General features: G+C 39.5%; 2 protein-coding genes across 3 annotated transcripts in view; both read left to right on the forward strand.

Moving 5' to 3' along the window:
* The first annotated feature begins 1,470 nt into the window (after positions 1 to 1,470).
* On the forward strand, positions 1,471 to 6,085 carry LOC122017701. 2 transcript variants are annotated; one of them, XM_042575373.1, is made up of 7 exons: positions 1,471 to 1,655; positions 2,306 to 2,400; positions 2,846 to 2,925; positions 3,094 to 3,146; positions 3,237 to 3,340; positions 4,355 to 4,416; positions 5,775 to 6,085. In XM_042575373.1, the coding sequence occupies exons 1-7, from the start codon at positions 1,547 to 1,549 to the stop codon at positions 6,064 to 6,066; spliced, it is 795 nt and encodes a 264-aa protein (XP_042431307.1). In that variant the 5' UTR covers positions 1,471 to 1,546; the 3' UTR covers positions 6,067 to 6,085. The 2 variants fall into 2 exon arrangements, with proteins under 2 accessions (XP_042431307.1, XP_042431306.1); XM_042575372.1 differs by having other exon boundaries at positions 1,473 to 1,655; positions 3,228 to 3,340.
* Positions 6,086 to 6,444: 359 nt separating this feature from the next.
* LOC122017565 (telomerase reverse transcriptase-like) overlaps positions 6,445 to 14,051 on the forward strand; it is a 36,200-nt gene continuing 28,593 nt past the window's right edge. Inside the window, exon 1 of the mRNA XM_042575213.1 lies at positions 6,445 to 6,918. Within this exon, the coding sequence (XP_042431147.1) occupies positions 6,616 to 6,918 (303 nt within the window). The 5' untranslated portion in view covers positions 6,445 to 6,615. The remainder of the gene's footprint in view (positions 6,919 to 14,051) is intronic.

Raw genomic sequence — 14,051 nt, forward strand, 5'->3', positions numbered from 1 at the left:
GCCAACAACTATAACCTGCGCAATGGTCGGATCCTAATCGATTGAATGACTCTCAATCGATCGCCACATCGATTCAACCTCAATCGCATGATTTCCAGCTCCCCAATCGATCGATCTATCGATTGGAGGTGCCTAATCGATCGGCTGATCGATTGGTAAAGGTTCTATACTCGCGACAATTACTCTCAATCAATCCAATCAATCGGTTGATTGACCTACCTTTGACTTGCCTAAACTCAAGTCCAAGGTTCCCAATTCCAACATCCAGTCAACCGTAAATGTTGGAACCTCATGCCTAGCATCCGGTTAATCTTGACTTGCTAGGACTTCTTCACCAAGTGTCCGATCAATCCCTTTGACCCACTTGGACTTTTATTCTCGTGTCAAGTATCCGGTCAACCTCAACCCACTTGGACTTACCATCTCGTGCTAAGTGTCTACTCCTCCATGACCCACTTGGACTTAACCAGATGTCTGGTCACTCTTGATCCATCTGGATTTTCTCGTTCTAAGTATCCGATCAATCCTTTGGCTTACTTGGACTTCTCAATACCAGGTGTCCGGTCAACCTTGACCCACCTGGATTTCCACGTGCCTGACTTCACTCACCAGGTCTTTCATCTGCCTAACTTCACTCACTAGGACTTTCCATCTGCTTGACTTCAGTCACCAGGACTTTCAACTGCCTAACATTCAGTTAGGACTTTCCTAGTCAAGTATTCGATCAACATTTGATTTACTTGACTCTTCTTCACATCTAACTGGTTAACCTTGACCAGAGGAGAATTGTATCAACAATCTCCCCAAACAGACGATTGCATCTCCAATCTCTATGTATTGTCAAACATCAAAACTCAAATATCAAAATTCAAACTTGAGCCAACTCAAGCTTAGTTATCCATGTCAACCTTGACCTAGGGATATTGCACCAACAGTAGCTACTACAATATTATTGTTTAAGCATGTTGTAGCAACTATAATTTTTTAACTGTTACAATATTCTAGTATAAACATGCTGTAATAGCTATAAAATCATAACTGTTATAATATTTGGATTGTGATATAAATATATTATAGCAGTTACGATTAACTTTTTTATTATTATTATTTTGTAATTTATTTTGAGGTCATTTATAGGAATTAAAAAATATTAGTGTTTTTTTCAATAATATTTAATATTTGAGGCACCCTTTTATATATATATATATATATATATATATATATATATGAACATCTATATTAGATATCTTATTAAAAAAAATGATCTTTAATTTTAGATAAGATAGTTAAAAAATCTATCATTTATTCATTTCCTATACTTTAAATTTAATAAATAAATTCCATTCCTTAATTATTATAAAAAATAAGAAAAAATTAATATATTATGTATTAATAATGGATATCTAAATTTAATAAAATATTTTTTTTTATTTAAATTAAGATAGTGAAGCTGGTACGAATGGTCTCAGTGGATAGTGATGCCCTTTTATTATTTGAGGGTTTATTTCAATTCTTACATCGGCATCGAAGTTAGAATTTCGTCGAGATGGCCGTCTCTTCTTCCGCCGGCGACGACGGCCTCCGACCACCTCCGCAACAGTGCCCCATCTGTCTCCAGTCTATCAAGCAAGAAGCCTATTTAGATCGCTGTTTCCGTAAGTCATCCTCTGTCTTTTTTTTTTCTCTCCCCCAAATTCGATGATCTTGTCGCGTTAGGTTATTTCAAACCCTTTTCTTGAATTGATTTCCTCGTATATCTTACGAGAATGCCTTTCAAGGTTCGTGAACTTCGTTATTTTTTTTACCTTGAATTAGGGTTCTGCTCTTTCTCGTTGTACGCAGCTTTAACTAGAAATCGTTCGAGTTACTTGAATCAATGTGCTCCTATTTAAAGTACTGCGATCGCCTCGAAACTGTTGCGAAGAGATGATTTGTCTGGTTATTTTTTTCGTCAAGCACTATTGAAGGTCTTGATAAATAAGTCCAAGTGCAACAAGTGGATAGTAGATGGTAATTGGCAATGAGTACTGTGCATGTAACCATTGGAATATCAGATTGGAATGATTTGATGTCCATGGATGGTTTTCTATCACTTAGAAAATATGTGATATGCTGGCAATGGAAGAATTGAGATTTATTTGGGACATGAAGTTTGTGAGATTTATTGAGGGATTTATGGGTATGGATCACTGCATTGACCAGTACTGATTGTAAAACTCAGGTCTCCGTAGTATATTGGAAACTAGATAGTGATATCTTGACCAACATTATTTTTTAAACTTGTTTCTCTTTATTTATTTTACAGATTCATTTTGCCATCAATGTATTGCTCAATGGGTTCAATATGTGGGGAACAAAAATTCAGAATCGATGACTTCAATCAAATGTCCTCTTTGCAAGGTCATATATGAATTAAATGTTTATTTATTTTTCTGTATTCTTCCATTACAAACTTTCCAGGAGGGTGTACAGAGTCAAGTTTTATTGAGTTAAAATATATGTTCAAAGTACAACTATATACACACCTCTTCACATTTCTATATATAATTTCCCCTATCATTTTGAGGACTACTTTTGTGGGAAGAAAAAGAAGCGTCAAAGGTGTCATTTTACATTCTCAAACATGCGCGTGAGTAACTGAAATTTAAATATTATTTAATTATAGAAAACCTTACACGGTATAGTAAATTTAGGAGCATCTGTCCATCAGCCATGCCTCTTATTCATAAATAGTAAGACTTTCCAATAATACTGTACCTCAAATTAAACAATATATTGATGAAATTCTTCTTACATTTCATCTCATTTTTTTTAATGTCTGACATTTTTGTTTATAATCATGCAGACTGACAATCTTTCAATTGTTTATGGGTTTAATGGTCAAAACTTCCAGCGACAATATGTGAATCCAAAACTTGAACAGAGGTTGTGGGCTGCATATCTCTTCATGTTAAAAACTTACAAATATTTGTCCTAATACCTTAGAATAAAAACAATAAGCAAAGATTCAAACATTATTAAGTATTTGGTCGATACTATTCCTTTGCTTTCATTGAGCCTAGCATATAAATGCTGCATTTATTGGTTTTGCAGATCCTTTTCAGATGCTCACGAATTTAGAATGAAGTTTTATATTGGTGATAAAGGTGCTTTGTGTGTTTTGCAACTTCTTATTTTCTTCAAGTATATCTTTTTTTTTTGTTCTGTGCACTGACAATCTTCAGCAGGACCAACAGATGGTTTGTTCCATGTTGAACAATATTGGAAGCGGCGCAAGTATCTCCAGAAAAACCCCTGGCTTCAACAATGGTTAATAAGGGAAGTTCAGACTCTTTCTCAGGTATATTATCCCAAATTTCCACCTTTTTTTTTGTTATCTAACATTTAAACCTTGATCATGTTGACTTTTGTTTGTTTATTGACTTGTATGCTACTGTAAATGTATGTCACATTCTAATTCTAAAATCTTCTGGTTAATGTCTACCCATTTTGAATGGGTTATGTTGCTACTGAGTAAACTTTATCTAGGTTAAGAAATCAATGAATTTAAAGATTTATGTTAGTCTGTAAAACTCAGATTAGGGAAATTCTTCAAGATCACCGGTAAGAATTGGGAAACTATGCATTTAATTTTAACTTCACAGAATAGGGTAGTGAAACCTACTTCCACCCCGCCTAGTTATCAAATGAATGTCACAGATTTTAATATTTCACAAGGGATTGAGTATGTATTGCCTATGCACATAAGCTTACAATCTAGCTATTGCACAGATAACTGTACATCGTTCCCTATTCTGGTTGTTTAAGTTGCTGTTTAACAATTAAGAATTTGCATAGTCAATAATTAAAAAATGTATACAGTGAGGGCCGTATTTACACAAATTTCAGATGTACTGTCAAACAAACACAAGTGGGTGTATATATATTATTTTAATTAATCATACATAATAGTAATGCATCAACTGTACTACCTATTTTGCTGGAAAAAAGAATGGCAAATGATTTATCTTTTGTATGTGATGGTTAATCCATCAAAGTATTAACCCTGAAGTTGACATGAGAAATTCTAGAATTCTAGATATGCTCGTTTCAATTTGCATTCCCTGTTTTTACAACATGAGTTACACCTCTTATACTACATCTAATTGGCTGGAGGGAGGTCGGAGAGAAAGGAGAGGGGAAAGCAGAGAGAGTGGGGAGGGGGGGATAGAGGTCGTTCCTTTAAGGTTATCAATTTTCTTGATAAAATTCCACATGTTGTATTCTTGTTCCCTCTATGTCATTACTTGATGAGCTTTCTTGTTGCCTTTTTCTGTCTTCTTTTAAGGTTGACTTGTAGCTTAATTCCTTATAGGATGAGGATGTTGAAGTTATTGTGCATCACATTATTGGCGTTGCTGAAATTTTTTTTAAAAGGTAAAGTGCTAACAATGTGTTTGGCATGATAGTGGTACTGGTTATCTGTTTTTGAGAAGTAAGCTAGATGTTCTGAATTGTACTGTTTTGTTTCCTTATTGTCTCAACTCTCAAGTTCTTTTTCATCTATTTTTTCTCTAACTATGTTGAACTTGCCTAATGATTTGTTTGTTTTTTTTTTATAACAAAAGTCCACTTTTAGTAAAGCATGGAATGACCATGAAATGACTTCACATTCTTTTCTTATCGAATAGATTGTTCTGTTTCACATATTTCACATTCTTTTAGTAAAGCATGGAATTATAGCTTTGGCTGTAATTCACTTGCTTGAAGGAGAGTGATTCAAAATCCCATACCAGTCTTTGCAGAAGTTTTTGCATCTTTTGCTTTGATTATGATTAACAATATTGTTGAAACAAGTTCTGTCTGCTGTTTCACTGATTATAATATTCCAAGAAATGAAGAAAAGGTCTCCAAGTCTCTACTTTTGACAAAGTTGGTATACCATAGCTGTGAAGGAGGAACCTGTCTAATATTCAGACTGGTATCCGATCACACAAATATATGTTCTTATGAACTTATCGTGTCAAGATCCTCCGGTTATAAGCAGATAAATAACTTGTTCAAGGCTTTACAAACTGTGCAGATGGATTGCAATGCTTGCATAGGCTGCAGCTGTCATGATTGATGCGGCATGATTATAATACATACTATCAAGTAGTTTTAGGCTGGCATCTATATGATATGTGCACTAAATGTGCATCTGTTATATATACCCATAGATGCAAATTTTTTTTCTTTTTTTTTTTTTGCTCCCATGGGCTGGCACATATGATTCATGCATGCGCTTGTCATAGATAAGCCCGGGGTCGATGCCTCATCCCCTGCATGCCTACTGTTGTGGATGAAGTCCCCCATGTTTTTACCCCCTTCCAGGAAGTGTGGGGCTATCCTGGGGCCGCCAAGTGACGTTTTATCTTTTTGCCATATAAAAATGCAATTTTTTGACACCTATACAATGATTTTACAATTGTTACAACCTTGTAATGAGATATTTTGATGAGATGAAAATTGTTGGTGAATAGGATAGAAGGCTTAGACATCAAAGATACAAAATGAAAACACATTATACAGTGAATAAAAAAATTTATTGTTTGTATATGCTTTGTCATTTTACTTCACAAGAATTTGGCACCAAGCCCTCGGGTATATTTTCATTGTGACAATTGTATTGTTTTTATCCAAAATCTTTAATACTTTGCATTCCAATTAAGAGAGATCAAGTTAATGGCAATTTGCTGTCATAGATGAAGTCGGTTTGCAAGCATACTGATTCTGATAACAAACTACAATTGCAGACAACAAAATGGGGAGAATAAGGCTACGCCTGAGCAACAACGCATCCAGTTCAGGACTTTACTTTCCGATGCTGCCCGACCATTTCTAGCTGGGTACACTGAGCGTTTCATCAACGAACTAGAGTCGTTCCTGGTTTCAGGTTTAAACGTCGAAGCATATGACAAAGTGTGCATGCAACAAATCAGCGAGCCTTCGTCCAGCGGAAGTTTAGACAGTAGTAGTCCATGCGACGAGACTCTTCAACATGTTTACCTGCCCTATTTTGACGAGGACATTGAAATAGATAAATAAGATTGTTTTAATCAGCAAATGCTGATGTCTTTGTGTATGTTGGTCGGAAGATAACTGTAACGAGAGAAATTGTGGCATCGATTCGAAGACGTAACCAACCAGGGGCGAAAACCTTGTAAAAAAGTTGTTTAGTAAGAAACCGAAAGCACGTCACAAAGCGACGCGTGATCACGTCTAACTCTTCGATCGCATAGGACAACGGGCCCTATGACAAAGAGGCTACGCAGTGTTGACCTAGCCTGGCATGCAGCTGATAGGGCTCAGGAAATTAAATATATTAATTTATTCTATTTTTATTTTATATTTTTAATTAATTAATAATAATAGTAATTGTTCTTACGGTTTTATTTTGGAAATTTGAATGTACTGACTGTTCCGTAATTGCAACTTCCTTCCCGATGCCACTACAGTTCTTTACTCGCGCCGTGCCGGCTGCTCTTCTGCAGTCTGTCTCCACCGCCCTTCCATTCTCTTCCTCGAGTTCGGTCGCTCTCTCTCTCTCTCTCCCCAGGCCTTCTCTCCCGATCCTCCCCCCTCGATCGTCGTCCGATGGCGAGGAGGCAAAAGCGGCGGCGGCGCGGCTCCGCGCCGGTGGCCCTCCGCATCGTGTACCGCAACCGGGTGAAAACCCTAGAGAAGGCGATCCTCTCACTTTTGCCCTGTCCCCCGTCTTCCCCTGCCGAGTGCTCCTGCCGCGGGCGGCGTTGCCTTGGCTGTGATTCCTCGTCCTTTCTCCTACGGAAGGAAGATCCCATCGAGTACCGCTTCCTCCTAACCCGTTCATTTTGTGTCGTTTCCTGCGAAGCACCGGCTCCGCCCAAGGTTTTCTACGATGATACCCCAGTGAGCTTCGTAAGTTGTTACACTAACTTAGTTCTCTCTGATATTTTGTATTATGTTATGCAATGATTGCTTAAAATGCCTTCCGTTGAGGTTTTTGTTTCTTCTGACCGTTCAAAGACCGGCCACTGGGGGCGAAACCAGGATTTTATTCCTGGGTGGGCTAAATTTAAAATAAATCATTATTTTTTTATCTGAAAAAATTTTGTTCATAAAAAAATTAATGCATCATATTATATAACAAGTCTTTCATATCATAATGATAATACTTCAACAAAATATAAACAAATAATTCAAAAAATAAAAATAGATTAAAAGAGTATAAAAGAAATAACCATACAAGGTACTAGAAATATAATAAATTAAGTTCATTGATACTATATTTACTCTACGAGACTTCTCATCAAACCCATCTATTATGGATTCAACATCTAGGCTAGTTAGAAAATATTTGGGTTTTTGAAATTTAGGTTAAATTTGAAGTCTTGGGTATAGAGAAGAGGATATATTGGGCTAGTTAGAAAATTTATCATGGGCTTTGGTATTTAGACTAAATAATATACCCTAATAAAGAGGGGATAATATACCCTTATAAGGAGGGAGCTAGCCTAGGCTAGCCCCCTCTTATGTTTCGCCACTATCGGCCACAAATTTAGACTGAAGGGATACCTTTGTGTCGGACCGTAGGAATAGATGGATGCACTTGTTGGACACCAAATTTTCTAATGGAGGGTGGAAAAAAAAAGAAGAAAAGAACCTCCACAATCTTTTAGTAGCACATCGTGTATTTTTTTAAAATTTCTTCATTTCTAAGTATCTGTCTTTCACCAAGCCTCTTCCGGCTTTCAAAGGCATATATGCTTTCAAGTTTATTCATGGACTATCTTGAATTATTCATGCGTGTGCATCCCGTGCCAAGCTGTGTTGGCCTGGCTATGAGTTGTGTTCCAAATTGAGCATTACCAGGAGCTGGTTCATGCGGGACAGTGGGCACGACATGATATGCATTTTGATCAATTTTATCCTAAATTACCAATTGGCCTTTAAAAAGTTTTTAAAAAAAATTCTAAAATTTTCCTACGAATATCTAAGATTTTTTGTTTTAATTTTACCTTTTCTATTTTTCTGTGTTTTTAATGTTTTATTTTTTATTTTTAAATAATTTTATTTATATATTATTTAAAATTATTATTTTTATATTTTAAATTAACTTTTGGCTCAATGAACCTAACCTTGAGTTGACATGCACACAATTAAGCTGCCCAAGTGTAATGTCACAAGTTATCCTCTGCATGGCCTATGCACGGCGTGTGATATGAGAGGTAATTAGAGGGTGTCAGTTGACTAAGAGGAAGTCAATAGTTCTACTGAGGTGATGGTCAAAGTTAATAGGGGGTAGCTCCCTGACTCCCTGAAGCGCCTAGCTTTAGATCGTCCTTGACTTGGCGCTACAGTCAGCTTAGCGTCGTCCCTGACTCAACGTCACTCCTGGTTCAGCGTCATCATTGGCTCCAAGTCAACAGAAAATTATTCCTCGACTCCATGCCATTCATGACCCTAGATCATCCCCGACTCCACAGTCGGCTTTGTGTCGTTCTTGACTCGGCGTCGCTCCTAGTTCTGCATCATCATTGGCTCCAAGCCAACAGAAAGTTGTTCCTCGACTCCATGTCATTCCTAACCTTGAATCTCGATTCCACAGTTGGCTTCGTGTCATTCCCGATTTGGCGTTGCTCTTGGTTCCATGTTGTCATCGACTCCAAGTCAACAGAAAGTTGTTCCCAGACTACATGATGTTTCTGACTTGGATCGTCCCTGACTTTATGACGTTCCCGGCTCCGGATCATCCCCGGCTTCATGCAATCTCCATATCTATATCGTTCCCAACTCCGCAGGCAAGTTGTGATATCATTGCCCTTGGAAGATACAGACAATGTAGTCGTTTCCTTCCTCGACTCCATGTGATTTCAGGTTTATTCATGGACTTGAATTAATCATGCGTGTGGATCCCGTGCCAACCTGTGTTGGATTAGCTATGGGTCGTGTTCTAGATCGGGCATTACCTAGGGCTTGATCATGTTGGACGGTGGGCACGACATGATCTGCATTTTGGCCAATTTTATCCTAAAATTACCAATTGACCTTTAAAAAGTTCAAAAAAAAATTCTAAAATTTTCCTATGAATATCTAAGATTTTTTTTTTAAAACAAAAATCTACTTTTTCCTATTTTTCTGTGTTTTTAATATTTTCTTTTTTGATTTTTCTATTTTTAATGATTTTATTTTTATATTATTTAAATTTATTATTTTTTTAAATTAACTTTTAGCTCAATGAACCTAAGTTTGAGTTGACATGCACACGATTAATCTGCCCAAGTGTAATGTCACAAGTTATCCTTTGCGCCTGTGCACAACGTGTGATATAGGAGGTAATTAGAGGGTGCCACTTGGCTAAGAAAAAGTCAATAATCTTACTGAGGTGGTAGTCTAAGTCAGTTTCCCGACTCCATGAAGCGCCCAACTCTAGGCCGCCCCTAACTTGGCGCTATAGTCGGCTCCGCGTCATCCCTACCTCGGCATCACATTTGGCTCCATGCAGTTCTCGACTCGACGTTGCTCCTGGTTCAACGTCGTCATTGACTCCAAGTCAACAGAAAGTTATCCCCCAACTCTATGCCATTCCTGATCCTGGATCGTCCCTGACTCCACAATCTGCTCAATGTTGTTCTCGATTCGGCGTTGCTCCTAGTTTCGCGTAGTCATTGGCTCCAAGTTAACCGAAAGTTGTTCCACACTCCATGTTGTTCCTCACCCCGAATCGTCCCTGACTCCAGAGTCAGCTTTGTGTCATTCCTGACTCAGCGTCGCTCTTGGTTCCGTGTCATCATCAGCTCCAAGTCAAAAGAAAGTTGTTCCCCGACTCCATGTCGTTTCTGATCCCGGATCATCCCTGACTCCATGACGTTCCTGACTTCGTAGGCGAGGTGTGGAACTGTTGCCCGTAGAAGATATAGACAACGTAGCCCTTTCCTTTGGAAAACATGGGAAAACATAGTTATTTATTCCGAGAAACATAAGCAGGAATCTTGGAATACGTGGAGAACGTGAAGGCACAACAACAATCCTATAAAAGGTCGCTTGCTCCTGCAAGCGCAGGTGCACGCACACACACCTATACTTCCAAAAACCCTAAATTATGGTTCTCCTTTTTCTTTATTCTCCTCTGTCGGAGACTTACTTGAGCGTTGGAGTGGCTGCGCGGCCGCCATTCTCGTTTCCTTGTTTTCTTCCATTTATACTTCGATCAATCCCTTCACTAGTCCCCATTGTTCCTTGGTGATCGACGACAAAGTCAACATCAATGTCAACTCATTGGTGGCTCGTTCGTCAGCGGTGTTAGGTAGGAGCAAATTGGCGTCATCTATGGGAACACTGAGTTAAGACCTAAACAGACATGTTGATGGCACCGGAAGACCTAACGTCGTCGCCATGGCAATGAATGATTTCAATAAGCTAGTGGTTACCACGGTGTAGGCGGTGTTGCAGGGACTGTCCCAGTCGGCACCTCCAGTAACCCTCCATCATTTGAGATGTCGTCTCAATCAACTGAAGCGCGGCAAGCGCTTCATCAAAAGCCGACTCGACCAACCAGAATGCCCTAGGCGGCGATCCCCACTCTATCGCGATATTGGCCGTGACGATATCATCCTTGGAATCCTTTGGAGAGACCCCCACATTGAGGTCCTTTGAGGGGAAAGGTTTGCCCCTAGCGGAACAAAGGTCCTTCAAGGCCTTTCATTTTCAAAGAACATCCTTCGAGACGAATTACCGCGATACTTCCGAGCAGTGCAAATCGGGGAATATAATAGTACAACCAACCTTAAAGACCACATATGTAAATTTGAAAATGCCTCTATGTTATAGAAGACATCAAATGCCAAGTCTTCCTGACAACTCTATCGGGCTTGGCGCAAAGGTGGCTCAGTCTTTCCGCTTCCTCTATCTGGATATTCGAAGAATTCAAAACAGTGTTCATGCAGCACTTTGCCACCTGTCGGAGGTATCAAAAAATTCCACATGACCTGTTTGCCCTCAAGCAAAAGCTCAAAGAACCCTTGAAAGAATATTTACAGTGATTCAATTAGGTGCCTATAGATGCTCCCTTAGCTACCCGAAGGTACAGGGCAGTGCCTTTCACAAGGTCTGATAGATGAGGATTTCTTTAGATCTCTGGTAAAGAAGCCCCTAGTCAATTTCGATGGTTTACATGCTCGGACAATAAAATATATTTAAGTGAAGGAAGCAAGTCTGTAAAGAGAAAGGAACCTCCTACTCTAGTTTCCACCCCTACTTAGCCGGACCGCAAAGCTCCCCCTTTTCTTTTACAGAATCAGGAACTTACAAATTGAAGATGGCAAAAAGTTGTGCAGACGGTGAAAATTGCCCAGGCCTCTGCGTCTAAGTCAGGTCGAGAGCCTCTTGAGGCGGATCGTTTTTGTGCCAATCATCAATCGGAGACCCATTCTACACGAGAGTGCCAACAGTATGTGAGACAGTTATGGTGAGTGGCTGAAAAATGGAAAGCCAATCAGAATTGGCCGAGTAAAAGGTCTCCCGAGCCTTACCGACGCCCTCGCCACCACGATTGCGATGCCGCTACTGATTGTCATTCGAATCGACAATCTCGCTCGCCCTCTAGTAGGGCTGTAAATGAACCAAGCGTTCATGAACAAGCTTGGTGTTCGTCTTGGTAAGAACTTGTTTATGTTCGTTCAATATACACAAGATTAATTAAACAAACAAGCTTGAACTGTTTATTAAGCTAAACAAACAAACTTGAACACATATGTGTTCAGCTCGTTAACGTTCGTGAATAATGTTTGTGAACAATGCTCTCAAATCATATTCATTAATAAAACTCTTTTCAATATGCTAAATAAACAATAAAATAATATAAATAAATTTGAATTATCAAGCTCAATAACTAATCAAATAACTAAAAGTTTCAAACAATCAAACAAACTTGAATTGAGAGCTCAATAACATCTAAACAAACCAAGTTCGAACTAAGCTCAAGCCAAACTTGAATTGAGAGCTCGATAACATCTAAATGAACCAAGCTCAAGCCAAGCTTCAAACAAGCTTAAGCTCATAAAAAATAAATCAAGCCAAACTTCAAACAAGCTTAAGCTCATAAAAAATAAATCAAGCCAAGCTTGAATAATCATTTCAAAAGCTTGGTTCATTTTAAGCTCGGCTCGGTTACCTTATCAAACAAGCTTGAACACACCAAAGCTTGGCTCGACTTAACTTGTTTACAACCCTACCCTCTAGGAAGCCTCGAGGCTTATACCGATCTTATAGAGAGATGGGTTGAGAGAAGGATAAAGAGGAAAAAGGCAAAGGCAAGATTGATCCTTGAAGGATTGTCCATATGATTTCAGGAGGTTTAATGAATGAAGACTCCACTCAGGCCAGAAAGGCCCATGGCCAAAGATTGGAGAGTTATAGAGTTAGTATCAGTTGGGGAAAAGGAAGGAGCCCCTCAATAAGCTTTGGGCCAGAGATTTGGAGGGAATAAATGCTCCTTATGATAATGCTCTGGTGATTGAAGCTCTCATCGCCAATTATGTGAAAAGAATGTTCATAGACGTGGGTAGTACAGTCAACATCATCTTCAAAAGACCTTCAACCAAATGCAGTTTGATGGGGAAGGGCTTCACCCCATACACACCTCCTTATAGGGATTCATAGGACATGAAGTGTAGTCTGTCCCTTTCCTTGGGAGAAGAACTGCTAATGAGAACTTGGCGTACACCCTTCATTATTGTAAATACGACTTCAGCCTACAACGTCATATTAGGGAGACCGGGGTTGAGTGCTTTCTAAGCAGTAGTCTCCACTTTCCACTAAAAAAAATCAAGTTTCGGTGGCTAGAAAATGCTATATTGATATAATCAGGACCAACTTACGCAAGACCCACTGAGCTCAAGATACCTCTGCAAGTTGTTCAAGAAGTGCCAGGGTCTCAATCAATAGAGGGCCAACATGAAGACGTACAAATCCATCCTGACCTACTCGAACCACCCGAGTAGTTGCAGACCTCCTATTGGAACTTAAACAAAACTTAATCGCATGTCTCTCGCGCAACCATGACGTTTTCGCCTAGTCGTCTAAAGAAGTCACTGGCGTATCCTCGACTATGATGGCCCACCGGTTAAACACGCTTCCGGATGTTCGAAGACGAGAAGACGAAGAAGACAAAGACGACGGACACAGAAGCAAGGATTGTGTGATAAAAGCAATGACATCTCTCTTCAACCTAGTATACCCTTGCTCATTCGATCTGAATAGTTGGATCACTGCAATCAAAATGGCGGGATGGATTCTTGGCTGTTGAATCAAGTGTAAGGATCAAACCAAATCCCAATCATCATTATGATTCGATGGACACTTCATTTTCTGCAAATGATCACATCACATAATTGGATGCAACCTTGGAACTGTACTACCAACACACACCTAGCTTAAGGACCAGGGTAGATGATGCATGCGACGCATTTAATAGGTGTGGCTACATTTAATGCATAATATCGGAGGAGTGGCCACATTTAATGCATATTATTGCCTGAATCACGCATTAGATTTGCCACGTGGTTGAGGCAGTCAAGATAGTAGGAGCTACCTTGTTCAGCCATACAATAGTGAATAGTCTAGTAAGTCGGACTTCCGCCTCCTTCGACTAGACTTGAAGGGGAGACTGGTGGTGCGAGAGGTAATTAGCAGTGTCACTTAGCTAAGAGGAAGTCAATAGTCCTGCCGAGATGGTGGTCAAAGTCAACAGAGAACACCTCCTCAACTCCGTGAAGCGCTTGGCTGTAGGCCGCCCTTGACTTGGCGCCATAGTCAACTCCGCGTTGTCCCTGACTTGGCATCACAGTCAGCTCTATGTCAAGTACTTGGCATCACACTCCTGGCTTCGCATCGTCATTAGCTCCAAGTCAATAGAAAACTTCCCCAACTCCATGTCGTTCCTGACCCTAGATCGTCCCCGACTCCACAGTTGACTCCGTGTCGTTCCCAACTCATCGCTATTGGTTCCGCGTAGTCATTCGCTCCAAGTCAACGGAAAGCGGTCCTCGACT

The sequence above is a fragment of the Zingiber officinale genome, chromosome 8B (assembly GCF_018446385.1).
Source record: "Zingiber officinale cultivar Zhangliang chromosome 8B, Zo_v1.1, whole genome shotgun sequence".
Classification (NCBI taxonomy): Eukaryota; Viridiplantae; Streptophyta; class Magnoliopsida; order Zingiberales; family Zingiberaceae; genus Zingiber; species Zingiber officinale.